At 39.7% G+C, this 15,028-nt stretch overlaps 1 protein-coding gene across 2 annotated transcripts in view; it reads left to right on the top strand.

Moving 5' to 3' along the window:
• Positions 1–6,705, top strand: part of LOC104992857 (multidrug resistance-associated protein 4) — a 176,435-nt gene extending 169,730 nt beyond the window's left edge. For both annotated transcript variants that reach the window (XM_010845860.1, XM_010845859.1), the window contains exon 31: positions 4,938–6,705. In XM_010845860.1, the coding sequence (XP_010844162.1) occupies positions 4,938–5,045 (108 nt within the window). In that variant the 3' untranslated portion in view covers positions 5,046–6,705. The remainder of the gene's footprint in view (positions 1–4,937) is intronic.
• Positions 6,706–15,028: the final 8,323 nt, after the last annotated feature.

Raw genomic sequence — 15,028 nt, forward strand, 5'->3', positions numbered from 1 at the left:
GATGTCAGTAGGGTTGGTTTCCTCTGGGGTCTCTCTCCTTGGCTTGGAGATGCCATCTTCTCTCTGTGTCTCACATGGACTTCCTTCTGTTTGCCTGTGTCCTGATCTCCTCTTCTTATAAGAACTCCAGTCTGTTAGATTAGGACCTACCTGTATGACTTCATTTTAACTTTATTGCCTCTTTAGAGATACTGTCTCCAAACAGTCACATTCTGAGGTACGGTGGTGTTTAGGACTTCAACATGTAAAATTGGAGGGGACACAGTTCAGCTTAAAGAATGAATGCCTGTCATCTACTCTGTTCTGTGATGAAGCAGGTCATGTTGAGGTTTTTTGAAATTTCTTTGTTCCCAGTGTGCAACAGAGGTGTCATTTTGTCTATTCATGAAATCACCTAATAGAGCCCAGAAGTTATAAAATCCTCGTATCCAAGCTCTGGGAGCCTGGACCCATTTGAATAGATGGAAGAGGCACTTAGCATCCACGTGGCCTTCTGTCCCCCAAGATCTCTAAGCCTCAGGTCCTCAGCTGTGTGTGGAGCAGGGATTACAGCCCTGCCGGCTTCTTCCCTTATTACAGGGATCAGATGAGAGAGCAGGTGCTTAAGCGCTTTGAAAATATAGAGTGTTTTGTAATATAAAAGTGGGATCACTTTTTAAAAGGGTGTATATTGAACCCTTAGCTCCCAACAATAAGAAAATGTGCCCACAGTTCTTCTGAGTAGCATCAGAAAATAATTAAATTTTATTTTTAATAATCAGTTTTTAAAGAAATGATATATCTAATGCTACAAAATTCAAAAATCTTACATTTTAAAATCTTAACGTTTTAAAATTTTATTTATAAAATTACTTAATAAATTAAAAAGTCACTTTACCATTCCTGTCATTACAGGGCTCCTCTCCCAGGGTGGAGCCCCAGTACCATTTTTGACTATTCTGTTGACTTGTTCTGTGTACCAGTAAGAACTTGTGCATATGTGGCCTTCCTGTTTTTAAGCACAATAATAGCTGTTCCTTTTTTCATTATTACTATCTATGTGTATAGTTATCTCGTTCTTTAATGGCTAAAAAGTATTTATCGTTTTTCTTTTTTTGTTTTTTTTGCTTTCTCTTTTCTAAACTTATTTTTAATTAAAGGATAATTGCTTTCCAGTATTGTGTTGATTTCTCCAAAACATCAACATGAATAAGCCATAGGTATACGTAGGTCTCCTCCCTCTTGAGCCTCCCTCCTACCTCCCCACCATCCCACCCCTCTAGGTTGTTTCAGAGCCCCGATTTTCCATTCACTACTTTTATCTTCCCTTTCACTTTGTCATGTTTCATCTTTTGTTACTATTGCATGTTTCATTGTACTCAGATCTCTGTTGTTTACCGGTTGATTATCCTACTACATTTTCTTTCAATACATTATGTTTTTCATAATATTTGTCTGTTCAGTGAGTATTTCTTTCATCCATCATGTGCTTATCCTGTTCCTTTTCCTTTTTTTTTGTTTTACAAACTGTATTACCTTTTATTTATTATTATTGCTACTACTCACTTTTTAATTCTGTTATTTTAAGACCATATATTTGCTGGATAGTTGTGGCTAGCGCATCATTTCAGACTTAAGGGAATTCCCTCTGCTTTTAACATAGAAGGGCTCCCCATGACCCAGATTAAGACAGTGAGCATGTGTGTGCTAGAGAGAAACTGAGAATACATACTCATTTAGCCTGAACTTTTCCCTAACCTATAGAGCTGGGCAGCTACAATGCTGATTGTATTTCAGAATCTCTCTTGTCCTAGGACCTCACCTAGGACATGCTTTAGGCAAAGACAGCAATTCTCTATGATTCCTCACTGGCACCTTGGAATTCACCAGGTGGTTGGAGACCTGCTCTCCCATTGTTTCTCAGATCTGTTCTCTTTAGGTACCTTCTGTCTGGCTGGCTGCAGCCCATTGGATCCAGTTGCATAAGGCAGTTCATTCAGATATTTTGTCATTTGTGATTTCAAATCATTCCTGATTTCATCATATATTGGGCTTACTTTTTAATCTCCAGTGTCCTTGCTTCTGAGAGGATAAGAGAGGAAATCCAAAATTCTGTTAAATGAAAAGAAGAAATCCTCTCTAATTCTCCAGATAAGTTTGATAATACACCTGCCAGGACGTGTACTAACATTATACCTGACTTAAAGATTAGGAGTTAGAGGGTGGCTGAGGTTAAACTAGGGCCACGTGGTTCAGTGAGAATGAATGGACAGAGTCTTGACTCCTAACTCTATATTTTTGAACCATTCATTGCTGACCTTTAGCCATGCATGAGAGAGTTTATAGCTTTGTTTCCATGTTGGAGTTGAAACACTGTTTCAACCTACATTGGAGGATGTCTAATGAACCAAACCGGAGTAGGACATGAAAAGTCTCAAGAAACCCAACACTCATTGGCCTTAACGTTTTGCTTGCCCTGAATTTGAACTTCTTTGGCATTGTGTCTTTTTAATCTTCATTAAAACCATTTTGATCTGGTAGTATTTTTCCTCAGATCAAGAAATTGAGGCAGAAGGGCCTAGGTAACTTCTCAAAGTCATAGGTTAGAAAGTGTTAAGTCTTTTAATTACCTTTCTGCCTCCTGAAAGTGAAAGTCGTTCAGTCGTGTCCAACTCTTTGCGACCCAATGGACTATACAGTCCATGGAATTCTCCAGGTCAGAATACTGGAGTGGGTAGCCTTTCTCTTTTCCAGGGGATCTTCAAAACCCAGGAATTGAACCAGGATCTCCTGCATTGCAGGAGGATCCTTTACCAACTGAACTATGAGGGAAGCCCGGGATTACTGCCTCTTGGGTTAATATATTTATTGATTCAACTGTGTTTTAACTGCAAGCCTGCCCTACTGTGATGATAAAATCAGAAGATTCACCAAGGGACTCCTAGATGTTTTGTTTTCATTGTTCAAACCAGATGATGCTGCTACTTTCCGTGGGCTAAGGGGCCATGTCTCTGAGCGCCATCGTAATCACACCCAACATTTAGCTTACCCTGTTTTCATCCTGCAGTTTGTAGCCATCAATTAGTTCATATGAGGTAGGTCGTTGTCTCATTTCACAAAGTAGGCAGCCGATGTGGAGAGAGCTTAAGTGATTTTTCCAGGGTCAGCAGTGGTCCCAGGAGAGAGAGGTGAGACTGGGCTTTTCCATCCCAGGCTCAGCCCATCCACAAGGACTCTGCTTGACAAGCATTCAGTCATCTCAACTCCCTTCATAACCCACCCTGAAAAGGATGCCTTCTCTCACTCCTGCTGTCAGAGGGTGGGCTCCACCAGGGTAACAGATGAGACAAAGATCAAATCAAGGAGCTTATGCACACAGGAAGCTTGTTTTCATTTGGTTTCAAGTATTTTAGACCATTTTGGTTAAAAATTGCTAATAAAATTTTTTAATAAAAAGTGACATTGACAAGTGGTTTGGAGAAAGAACCAGTTGATGGGGGTGGTGTGTCAAGCATTAGAAATTGAAACTAGTTTCCTTTGAGGGAGTGCTGTTTTTAGTTTCACTAACAGTATTGTACATAAATATATAACAACTCAAGTATGGCAATTTTTGTAAAAATTGCAGAGGAAGATGAAATGCAGTTAGGCCCCCCCAAGACCCTTACTTTTAGATACTTATATTATAATGGAAATAGGTTCAGATTTTACCCAGTGGGATCCAAGCATTCTTGGAGAATTTCTTCTTTTTCTCAAGTGATATTTTAATATACAGCATTTCATATGCAGTGTGGTTTTGAGATTAGCAAGTATGCAGGCAATAAGAGAAAAGGTACACCTAATAAGAAAGTAGGTGTCTCAGAGCTTTTCTGTTTCAAATATGAAGCCCACCGTCTCTCGTGATAACTTTGTTGACAGCATCCACAAATGGACTTAGAGTGAGGTTTAGTAAGAATCGTGTGTCTAAGCGACCCAGCATGTGACACGAGTCAGCCTCAGCTAGATGGTGCATTTTCTGTTTTAAAGACTTAAACAAAACTTTTCACATTCTTCCTTGGAGGAAAAAAATTACTTTTGAAGCCCTTTTTCACCTAAACACATTTGGAGATAAGAGCTCACAAGTCTTGACATTATTTCATTTTGTTATGTGTATCCGTCAAGGAACCAAGATACGATACAGCTACTAAAAAGTGATGATTGTGGAACAGAGAAACTTGACAGCATTTCATTTCCTTTGTGTTCTGATTATACATTTATCAGAAAACCTGTATCTCTTCCAGTTCAGCTAGAAATTGGTAGAATTCAAGAACTCAAAGGCCTGGCAAAGAACTGTCGTATTATTTGGTATCATCTTGCATTTTAGAGAAGTTGCTTGGTTGAGTCATTGTTAAAGCTTTTGATTCTCTTTTCATTCTTGGGACCCACTATCCACAGATCACATTTCTATAGGCTCTATAACTGCTTTGCCGCACAAATTAAACGCCAGGATATTTCATACATATACGCCAGCGTTTCAATGCTTGTCAATCAGAGTTTATAAAATATAGGGATTACAACCTGATATTAACATCCAAATCGATTGTGCTCATTTTATGTGTGAAAATGAGAAAGCCTCATGCAGACGCTAGATTCCCAGCCTCTTTGTCACGTTTTTAATTTCTCTCCAGGCTTTGAGTCAGTAAGATGATTTTGCTTATCAATTTAATGTACTGATAAAGCATATCTGTGGATCAGAATGATCAGAACTGTAGTGGATCTACAGGTTGTTTGGCATTAAGCCCAGCCCCACTGAGGGTTTTAATGGGGCTACTTCCTCCATAGAGTAAATACATCCCTGGTTTTTAATATTGTGTCTCCGCTAGTGATTGCTTCATATGAAAAGTGGACAGAGAAATGCACTGCCTTAGGCAGGAGGACTTGAAAACTTTTAAACATGTTTTTATACCTGTCTTTTTTTTTAGGTGTACTTCAAGAGGAATTATCCAGATATTACTCACAATGGCCATGTGGTTATGAACGCTTCCAGTGGACAGCCCTCAGCCTTAACGATTTTTGAGACAGCACTGTGATTCTACCATGACGTCAAGTCTGTTCCAGAGGCGATTTTCCAATAGTTTTTGCACTGTGTAAACTACATTTTACTTATTTTTATATCAGCAGCAGATATTTACACATAGAATATTGTTAGTCTATTTGGATTTTTTTCCTGCAACTTCACCCAGTGGTTTCAGGCTCTTAACAAAATTATTATTGTTATTTATATGTTAATAGTATTTTTGTCTTATCTAAATCAGAGGTACGGGCCACCAATAAAAACTGTCTACCAGGTTTCGTGCCTTAAAGAGACTCCAGAGCCAAAGCACATTTTCTAAGGTGTAAGACAAAGTTGTCATAGGTGTTTTTTACTGTCCCCAAATTACGTATTCCTTTCTAGTTATATCAGGGATTCTGTTTATTTGAAGACTCTGTGAAAGTTGCCATTTTGCCTTACCACTTTCTTTAACATAAGTAGGATCCACTATTCCCCACCAAAGACCTCTAATTAAGCTAGTACAAAATAGGGAAAACAAAAAATACACTTTAGTTGAAATTACAATAGGACGCGTTACCTAGGAGAGCCCCTCCTCCCCACCCCCCAAGATAAATGGTTAAAATACATGAAGGTCAGTATTTCATTATATCTTCTAAAAGAGATGGAAGAGAAAGGAATGCTTTCAGAAAATTGATATGGGAATTTGATAATGATAGACACATGAGTGATCATTGATCAGCTTCTAGAGTCCATGGCTCTGACTTGATATACCTGTTGCAGTTTTAGATTCAGCTTGGTGATATTTCAAAAAGGCCATGCTGCTAACTGAAATTCCTGAGTATGTGGTGGTGATTTCATCTGGATTTCTCATGACGATTGACCCTCTACTGACATAAGCCTTTTGGTTTAGCCATCATTGAAATCCTGTCTAAATAGAAAGAGAAAAATAGAAAGTGAGAAAAATAGAAAGCCGTTGCCTACATTGACTGCGTTTATGCCCTGTGTTCTCAGGATGCATCAGGAAGGTTCACTTTCATGAGCCTGCCCAGGTTAGTTTACTTCTGACCACTAATTGCACTTTGTCTAGATCTTTCAGATCAGTAGATCAACAAACCGCAATACTTCTAGGGCCTACAGTACTTGATTTGAGCTGTAGGTCCTTAGCTTTTCTTCATGGTGGTGGCTATGGTGTATTGATTTCAAGTTACTAAAGTTACTGCCCTGGTTTTAAGTGTACTCTCATGACCTCTCAATAAGGCATAACCACCCTCAAATTGCATATGTTTATATATATATGTGCCTTCTGATAGCTGGTATTTGGACTCTTTACCAGAAACAGATATTTCATAGAATCAAGCCTTAAAAACCACATACTCAGCAAACTACCCAAATACATTGAGTGTAGTTTGTATTTAGAAATAATACGGTTAATGTTTAGTCCAATAATTATGTAGTAGTCATCGTTCTTATTTCAGGAGACTGAAATGACAACAAGGATAATATTGAGGTTTGTTAAAACAGTGGAAATATTTGAAATGTATATGTATGTGTTTATTTGGCCTTTAGAGGTTTGTTTGGGTGTTTTTTTTTTTTATCTTTAAAGGCAGTTAAATGTTTCTATTTTATTTCTTTTTCAATGGCATTATAGACTTTTTAAATGGAACAAAATTTAGTTGAAATAAATTTTTTCATCTCCAGCGATCTGTGTTTTCATTTTTAGAGGTCTGACTCATGTCCTTCCTATTGAAAGCTTGTGTGTTTCCTTGAGATCCGTTCCCATCTCTTCTTGGTTAAACGTACACCAGATGCTCTATGCCGAGAGGTGGGTGTCACTGATTTAAACAGTTGCTACTGAAGTAAGCCCAGCTGTATCCTTTCCATTAAGGGAAAATCATAGCTTATGTCCCAGGATTGCTGCTGCTGCTGCTAAGTCACTTCGGTCATGTCTGACTCTATGTGACCCCATAGACCACAGCCCACCAGGCTCCCCCGTCCCTGGGATTCTCCAGGCAAGAATACTGGAGTGGGTTGCCATTTCCTTCTCCAATGCATGAAAGTGAAAAGTGAAAATGAAGTTGCTCAGTCGTGTCCAAGTCTTAGCGACCCCATGGACTACAGCCTACCAGGCTCCTCCGTCCATGGGATTTTCCAGGCAAGAGTACTGGAGTGGGGTGCCATTGCCTTCTCCGGTCCCAAGATTGAATCAAGTATTAAATTGTTGGAGTTTGGGGGTTTTTATTTTTGCACCAAACTAGCAAGAAACCTCTACTGCTGCTACATTTAAATTGCCTACAGGATATATGTTCTCAAAGTGTAGTCATTAGGCCAGCAGCAGCAGCATCACCTGGAAACTTGTTAGAAATGCTGATTCTTGTGTCCCGTATCTACTGAATCAGAAACACTGGTGGTGGGGACCAGTGGTCCCCAGTTGCCTTAACAAGGCCTAAGGGTGATTGTGATGCAGTCCAACGTCTGAGAACCAGTAACACAGGAAATAAAGAACTCCTAAAACTCATTAAGAAAAACACAGAAAGCCCAATTAGAGAAATGGACAAGAGACTCAAATAGGCCCTTCACAGAAGAGAATATCCAAATGGCCAAAAACTGCAAAAGGGCTCAGTCTCATTAGTCACCAAGGAAATGCAAATTAAAACCTCAACAAGATACCACTAAACACCCAGTAGAGTAGCTAAAATTAAAAAGGTTGAGAATAAGAATTGAGTGCCGATGAAGCAGTGGGAACTCTTGTGCACTGCTGCGTGTGCAAAAAAGTATATGTTGACATAAACTTTGGAAAACAATTTACTCATACTGTGCGCCCTCAGATCCATTAATTCTGCTCCAAACATATACACTTGTTCAAGGATGTTCTTAGAAACCTAATTCCTAGTAGCCACAAACTAGACATTATCCATACGCTCTTCAACAGCAGAAGGAAAATGGGCTTTGATGTAATAGAATATCCCCCAGCAATGATAGCACTTGAACATCAACCACACAGGTGCAACACAAACTTAAGCCTGACCCCAAAGAAAATGTATGATTCCCTTTACACAAAGTTCAGACATAGTTACAATCAAATCATAGTGTTCAAAGTCAGCTTCTGAGTTACTTAAAATCTCTTGTTGGGGGGAGTGGGGTTAGGTGGATATTGGTTGGGGTCTTCATTTCTTTTCCTCACTTCTCTGTTGCATGTCATAATTCACAATTGAGTTAACTAAAAAGAAAGTTCTCGGCCTCATTTTTCTTGTAGAATCACATTCAAATGCAGCGGTCCGGTCATCTAAAGGTGAATAATCTATACCTGAGGAGTTATTTTTGCTGAGTTGTTAAAATATGAACTCTGCACAACGGTTGTCTTCTAGCCCATAGCAAATGGCTTCATGTGAAGCTCTTGGTATAATAGAGTTCAAGGTCTGCATCTTGTCTGAACAACCAAAGTAAATCCTACTTCGTCTCTCCAATTCTGTCCAAGTGGTTCTAGATTTTATTTTTTTTTAACCACTTTATTGAGGTATGATTGACATACCAAAAGTTGTACATAGTTAATGGAAACAACTTGAAAAGTTTGAAGATAGTACACACTCAATGAAATCAACCTCACCATCTATGCCATAAACATATCAATCACCTCCAAAAGTTTCCTCCCACCCTCCTTTTTAATCTCCACTAGTAGTAAAGATACAAGCACGTCAGTCTAATGCTAACTGCTTTCAATAACAGCATAAAGGTGTTTTCTGAAGAAACAATTGAAGTCAATTCCACAAGGCAGTGATATAGACTAAGTATGATGATTTGGTGAGTTAAATATTAATATGTACCTTTACATAAGGTACATATGACCTTATGTAAATTGATGAAAATCTGGGTTTTTCTTTCGGATAGTTTGTCTAGAGATAAACACAAGCCTCTCTTCTCAAATCTGAGTATTTCATATCGAATTCTGAGAAATTTAAAGATGTTCAGAATCTTAGGGCTTGAGTGTGTTAGATTGAGCACCTGTGTTTGTAAGTCAGGCTTTCACTATGATTCTGTTTTGTAGTGTTTTCTCAATAGGTCTTTACCTAGAAATGTGTATGACATTCTGGATACCACATCTCGAGAAAATTTCTTTGTAATTTCACTAATGTATTTCAGGGAACGGATGAACTTTTATTAAAAGCAAGGAGATCTTTCACATGGAATGAGGAAAACAGAGACAGTTCAAATTCAAAACAAAACTCCAAAATCCATGTTCGTATAATCAACCCAGTTTAGTCTCCAAATGACCTAATTCTCCAAAGTTCATTTATTGAAACTGAATAAGTACAGTATGTGTCACTAAAGGAAATCGGTTCAGTTCAGTTGCTCAGTTGTGTCTGACTCTGCAACCCCATGGACTGCAGCACACCAGGCTTCTCTGTCCATCACCAGCTCCCAGAGTTTACTCAAACTCATGTCCATCAAGTTGGTGATGCCATCCAACCATCTCATCCTCTGTTGTCCCCTTCTGCCTTCAATCTTTCCCAGCATCAGGGTCTTTTCCAATGAGTCAGTTCTTCACATCAGGTGGCCAAAGTATTGGAGTTTCAGCTTCAGCATCAGTCCTTCCGATGAATATTTAGGACTGATTTCCTCGAGGATTGACTGGTTTGATCTCCTAGCAGTCCAAGGGACTCTCAATAGTCTTCACCAAAACCACAGTTCAAAAGCATCTATTCTTCAGTGCTCAGCTTTCTTTATAGTCCAACTCTCACATCCATACGTGACTACTGGAAAAACCAGAGCTTTGACTAGACAGACCGTTGTTGCAAAGTAATGTCTCTGCTTTTTAGTATGCTGTCTAGGTTGGTCATAGCTTTTCTTCCAAGGAGCAAGTGTCTTTTTAATTTCGTAGCTGCAGTCACCATCTGCAGTGATTCTGGAGCACCCCCAAATAAAGTCTCCCACTGTTTCCATTGTTTCCCCTTCTATTTGCCATGAAATGATGGGACCATATCCTCTGATCTTAGTTTTCTGAATGTTGAGTTTTAACCCAACTTTTTCACTCTCCTCTTTCACTTTAGTCAAAGAGGCTCTTTAGTTCTTCACTTTCTGCCATAAGGCTGGTGTCATCTGCATATCTGAGATTATTGATATTTCTCCTGGCAGTCTTGATTCCAGCTTGTGCTTCTTCCAGCCCAGCATTCAGTATGATCTATTCTGCATATAAGTTAAATAAGCAGGGTCACAATATACAGCCTTGACATACTCCTTTCCCGATTTGGAACCAGTCTGTTGTTCCATGTCCAGTTCTAACTGTTGCTTCTTGACCTGCATACAGATTTCTCAGGAGGCAGATCCGGTGGTCTGGTATTCCATCTCTTTAAGAATTTGCCACAATTTGTTGTGATCCACAGAGTCAAAGGCTTTGACGTAGTCAATAAAGCAGAAGTAGATGTTTTTCTGGAACTCTTGCTTTTTTGATGATCCAGTGGATGTTTGTAATTTGATCTCTGGTTCCTCTGCCTTTTCTAAATCCAGCTTGAACATCTGAAAGTTCATGGGTCACGTACTGTTGAAGCCTGGCTTGCAGAAGCCTGGCTAGCATTACTTTGTTAGCGTGTGAGATGAGTGCAATTGTGCGGTAGTTTGAACATTCTTTGGCATTGCCTTTTTTGGGGATCGGAATGAAAACTGACATTTTCCAGTCCTGTGGCCACTGCTGAGTTTTCCAAATTTGCTGGCATATTGAATGCAGCAGTTTTACAGCATCATCTTTTAGGATTTGAATTAGCTCAATTGGAATTCCATCACTTTGTTCTTAGTGATGCTTCCTAAGGCCTCAATTGGAATTCCATCACTTTGTCCAGTAGCTTTGTTCATAGTGATGCTTCCTTTTTTTTTTTTTCATAGTGATACTTCCTAAGGCCCACTTGACTTGTCATTCCAGGATGTCTGGCTCTAGGTGAGTGACCACACCATCGTGATTATCTGGGTCGTGAAGATCTTTTTTATAGTTCTGTGTATTCTTGCCACCTGTTCTTAATATCTTCTGCTTCTGTTAGGTCCATACCATTTCTGTCTTTTATTGTGCCCATTTTTGCATGAAATGTTCCCTCGGTATCTCTTATTTTCTTGAAGAAATCTCTAGTCTATCCCGTTTATATTCTCCATTAAAAAGTTCCAGACTTTATCATCCCTCAAAAACAAATTTTTTTAAAAAAGGTTAGCATGTTGCCTCAAATTTCAGTAAATTCATAGATTAGTATTCACGACCTATGTGGCATATGTGCTTTCATCCTTATCAAATTAAGAATTTTGAGCCAAAGAGGGACCACATAACACACAAAGTCCTTGTTTCCACTACTCTGTATTCTATTTTGGGATTTTAAAATGTTACAAGTATGTAAATATCCAATAATTGTCAAATAAAAATCCTCCCCAAATACTGGGATTTTTTTGGATACTGGTTGCAGATTGGTTCTCTGGGATGTACTAGATAGAGTTTAGTGCTGGAATGTTTATTAGGGGCACCCCTAATATCACCACTGGTGGGATCAGAAGGGATAGAGCAGAGGAAAAAATTGAGCTGGAACACCGGCCAGGTGACCTTAGATGTCCCCATGGGGGCTCTGAAGAGAAGATGGCTCTTCAGGGTTATCCTGACACGTCCAACGACCAGGCCTTTTTACCTTCACCTGGATGGGTCATTGCACAGAAGCTGCCCCCATAGGGGCTGGTGGTTTAAGGTTGCCCACTGGCAGCACTTCCAGCAGCTGGACAACAAGTCCTTGAAGGGAGGTCAGGGCAGCATGTTTCCATGTCCCCCCACAGCATGTGTCACAGCTCCAGTGGTTGGTGATTAGGATGTACAGTCACAGAAAACTGCTGGTGACTTAACATTTAAGTCAAAATGATGACTTAGTCATTCTCCTCAATACTATATGGTCTAAAAAACAGAGAAGCTCCATCTAGGGGAGATATCCTCATTCTCTAGGGTCAGCCCAGTTGTCACATCTTCTAGGAAGTCAACTTAAGGTCAATCATCATCCTAGGTAACTCAGATTTCTGTAATATCCTGAGCACCTCTCATTAAACTGAACCATGCTTGGCTAGTGTCCTGTTGTCCTGAGAAAACTTATTTTTTGAATAAGGGACTCTGTTCTTTTCATTTTGCTCTTGTCCTATAAATTATGTAGCCTTCGCTGACTATGAGTATTCATATGTGGTCTGTTTTCTCACTAAACCACATGAGAAAAAGTCTTGGAACTGTGCCCTATTCATGTTTTTAATTACATCTTTCAGCACCGTGTCTGTCACATAGAGGGTGTGGTGCCTAGTAAATGTTTGGTGGATGAATAGACAACTAAGAATAAATCTTCTCAACTTCATAATTTTGAAATTCTAAGGTAGCCTAGGATAACAGAAAAGCCCTGGCTTTGAAATCAGTCACACTGATCTGTCAGTTCTTTCTCTACTGCTCACTAGCAGCGTGGGTGTCCAGAGAATGTACTGTCCAGAGAATGTACTGTCCAGAGTGGAATGCTTGAGAGTTAAAGGAAAGCAGTAACCAGCAAAGGTACCAGGATAATAAACTGGCATCATCCTTGACAAAATGGGCTCTGGTCACCTTATATCCATATAGCCATAGTTACACGCTTGGCTAAGTGTTTCAACCTCTTTGAATCTCACTTCCTTCATCTGGGAAATGAATACAGTTCCTGCCCTTGGACCATTGCTTTGGTTGCGGTGATGGAGGAACCAAGAGCATCCAAAGACATGGTGGACTCACTGACCTTGGTGATTCCTAACCACCAGGAGAGGAGAGCAAGATGAGTGTGGATGAAGGAGGTGTGTAGACTGTAGAAGGTGTATTTGAGGAGGTCCTCATCTGATGGCATAAACCAGACTGTTCCTCCTTCACGTGTAATTAAAATGATACAAGCACACGGGGAGGAGCACAAGCTCTGGAGTCAGTCTTCCAGGGGCAAATACCAGCTCCTCTGGACCCTAACTGGATTTGGATTCAAGTTCTGTTAACTGATATTCACTGGGTCTTAAGGTTCGGAACCCCACTGTGCCTCAGTTTCTTTGTAACGTTGAGATGAGAGTAGTATGTTTCTCAGAGGGTTATTGCCAAGATTAAATACGACAGTGACACTCTCAGTGTGGCCTGTGGGCTAATGTTAGTCCACAGCCTGTTTGTAACCAGGTTAGAAGTAAGTACAGGAATTTTAAGAAAGTAGTGACAGCCATACTTCGGATGGGTCGGATCTTGAACAGGCCATAGACCAGCGTGTCACACTTGCAGGGGAGGTGCACGTGGCTGAGCCGCACACCAGCCATGCACAGTGGGGTCATTGATTAGTTTGCAATGTAATGAAAATATAAATAAAACTGATTCTTAACCCCAGACAGTTTAGAAACTCTCTGTAACACTAGTGTCTTTATTCATTGTTTTCATGATATTTACGTTTAAAATTAGGCCATATAAACTTTCAAAAGGCCCCACTATACATTAACAATTCTTTTTTTAAGTTTTTGTTTTGTGTTGGCACATAGCCTGTTAACAATGTTGTGATAGTTTCACAATGAAGGGACTCAGCAGTACATATACATGTATCCATTCTCCCCCAAACCCCGCTCCCATCCCTCCTGCCACAAAACATCGAGCAATTCCATAAGCTGTGGTGTTGGAGAAGACTCTTGAGAGTCCCTTGGACTGCAAGGAGATCCAACCAGTCCATTCTGAAGGAGATCAGCCCTGGGATTTCTTTGGAGGGAATGACGCTAAAGTGGAAACTCCAGTACTTTGGCCACCTCATGTGAAGAGTTGACTCACTGGAAAAGACTCTGATGCTGGGAGGGATTGGGGGCAGGAGGAGAAGGGGACAACAGAGGATGAGATGGCTGGATGGCATCACTGACTCGATGGATGTGAGTCTGAGTGAACTCCAGGAGTTGGTGATGGACAGGGAGGCTTGGCGTGCTGCGATTCATGGGGTCGCAAAGAGTCGGACACAACTGAGCGACTGAACTGAACTGAACTGATACAGTAGGTCCTTGTTGGTTATCCATTTTAAATATAGCAGAGTGTACATATCTAGCCCAAACTCCTTAACTATCCCTTCCCTCTATCCTTCCCCTACCCTGGCAATCAGTTTGTTTTCTAAGTCTGTGAGTCTCTGTTTTGTAAGTTCATTTGTATCATTTCTTTTTGGATTCCACATATAAGGGTCATATGATATTTCACCTTCTCTGTCTGACTTACTTCACTCAATGTGACAATCTCTAGGTCATCCATGTTGCACATTAGCAATGTTTTTAATAGCATTAAAAAGTTAAATTCCTGCTCAACATTAGGAGGGCTTTTTTCTTAAGTGTGTTTGTTGGGTGTGTTTGTTGGGTGTGTTTGTACCCACTCTATTCGTGAATGAGTAGCATGCTCCTGATGAAGATAGTACTTGGAAACGCAGCAGGCCCCTTTAAAAGCCTTTCGGAGAACACAGGACTTTATGTGTAAGCTGTTGATTTTTCTTTAAAAACAGAATATGGATTAAAAAGCTCCCGCTTTTTAAATCTAATGTTCTAAAGGAAATTCACCTCACTTTTCTTTCAAAAAACTGAAACAGCAGTCTATGTGTTGAAAAATCTGAGAGAAATATATATTTATTTGAATTTAGAACTGAAAATAGAACATTAATAGAAGAAATAACATGCCCCAGCCCTGTAAGACCTCAATCTATACTACAGGCCCATCTAACTCGCCTCAGGGGTCAACACTGGAATTTGTATAATTTTTCAAGAAGCAAGATCAAGACTTAGATACACCAAGAATGCTTTATGGAAAGCTTACTTTGGACGGCTCTGACTTAATTTACTTTTTCACTCAGCAACTAAATTCTTGCTCCTAAAACTAGCCAACTTACAATTATCCATCCCAATAGGTAGAAGCTTTGAGTATTCCAAAACAGTGTTTGATCCAAAAGCTATTTAATTTTGGAGTACATTATGTGAAAAACATTTTTTTAATTAAATTTTTCAGACTACCTAAACAAA

The sequence above is a fragment of the Bison bison genome, unplaced genomic scaffold (assembly GCF_000754665.1).
Source record: "Bison bison bison isolate TAMUID 2011002044 unplaced genomic scaffold, Bison_UMD1.0 scf7180017864225, whole genome shotgun sequence".
NCBI classification, from domain to species: Eukaryota; Metazoa; Chordata; class Mammalia; order Artiodactyla; family Bovidae; genus Bison; species Bison bison.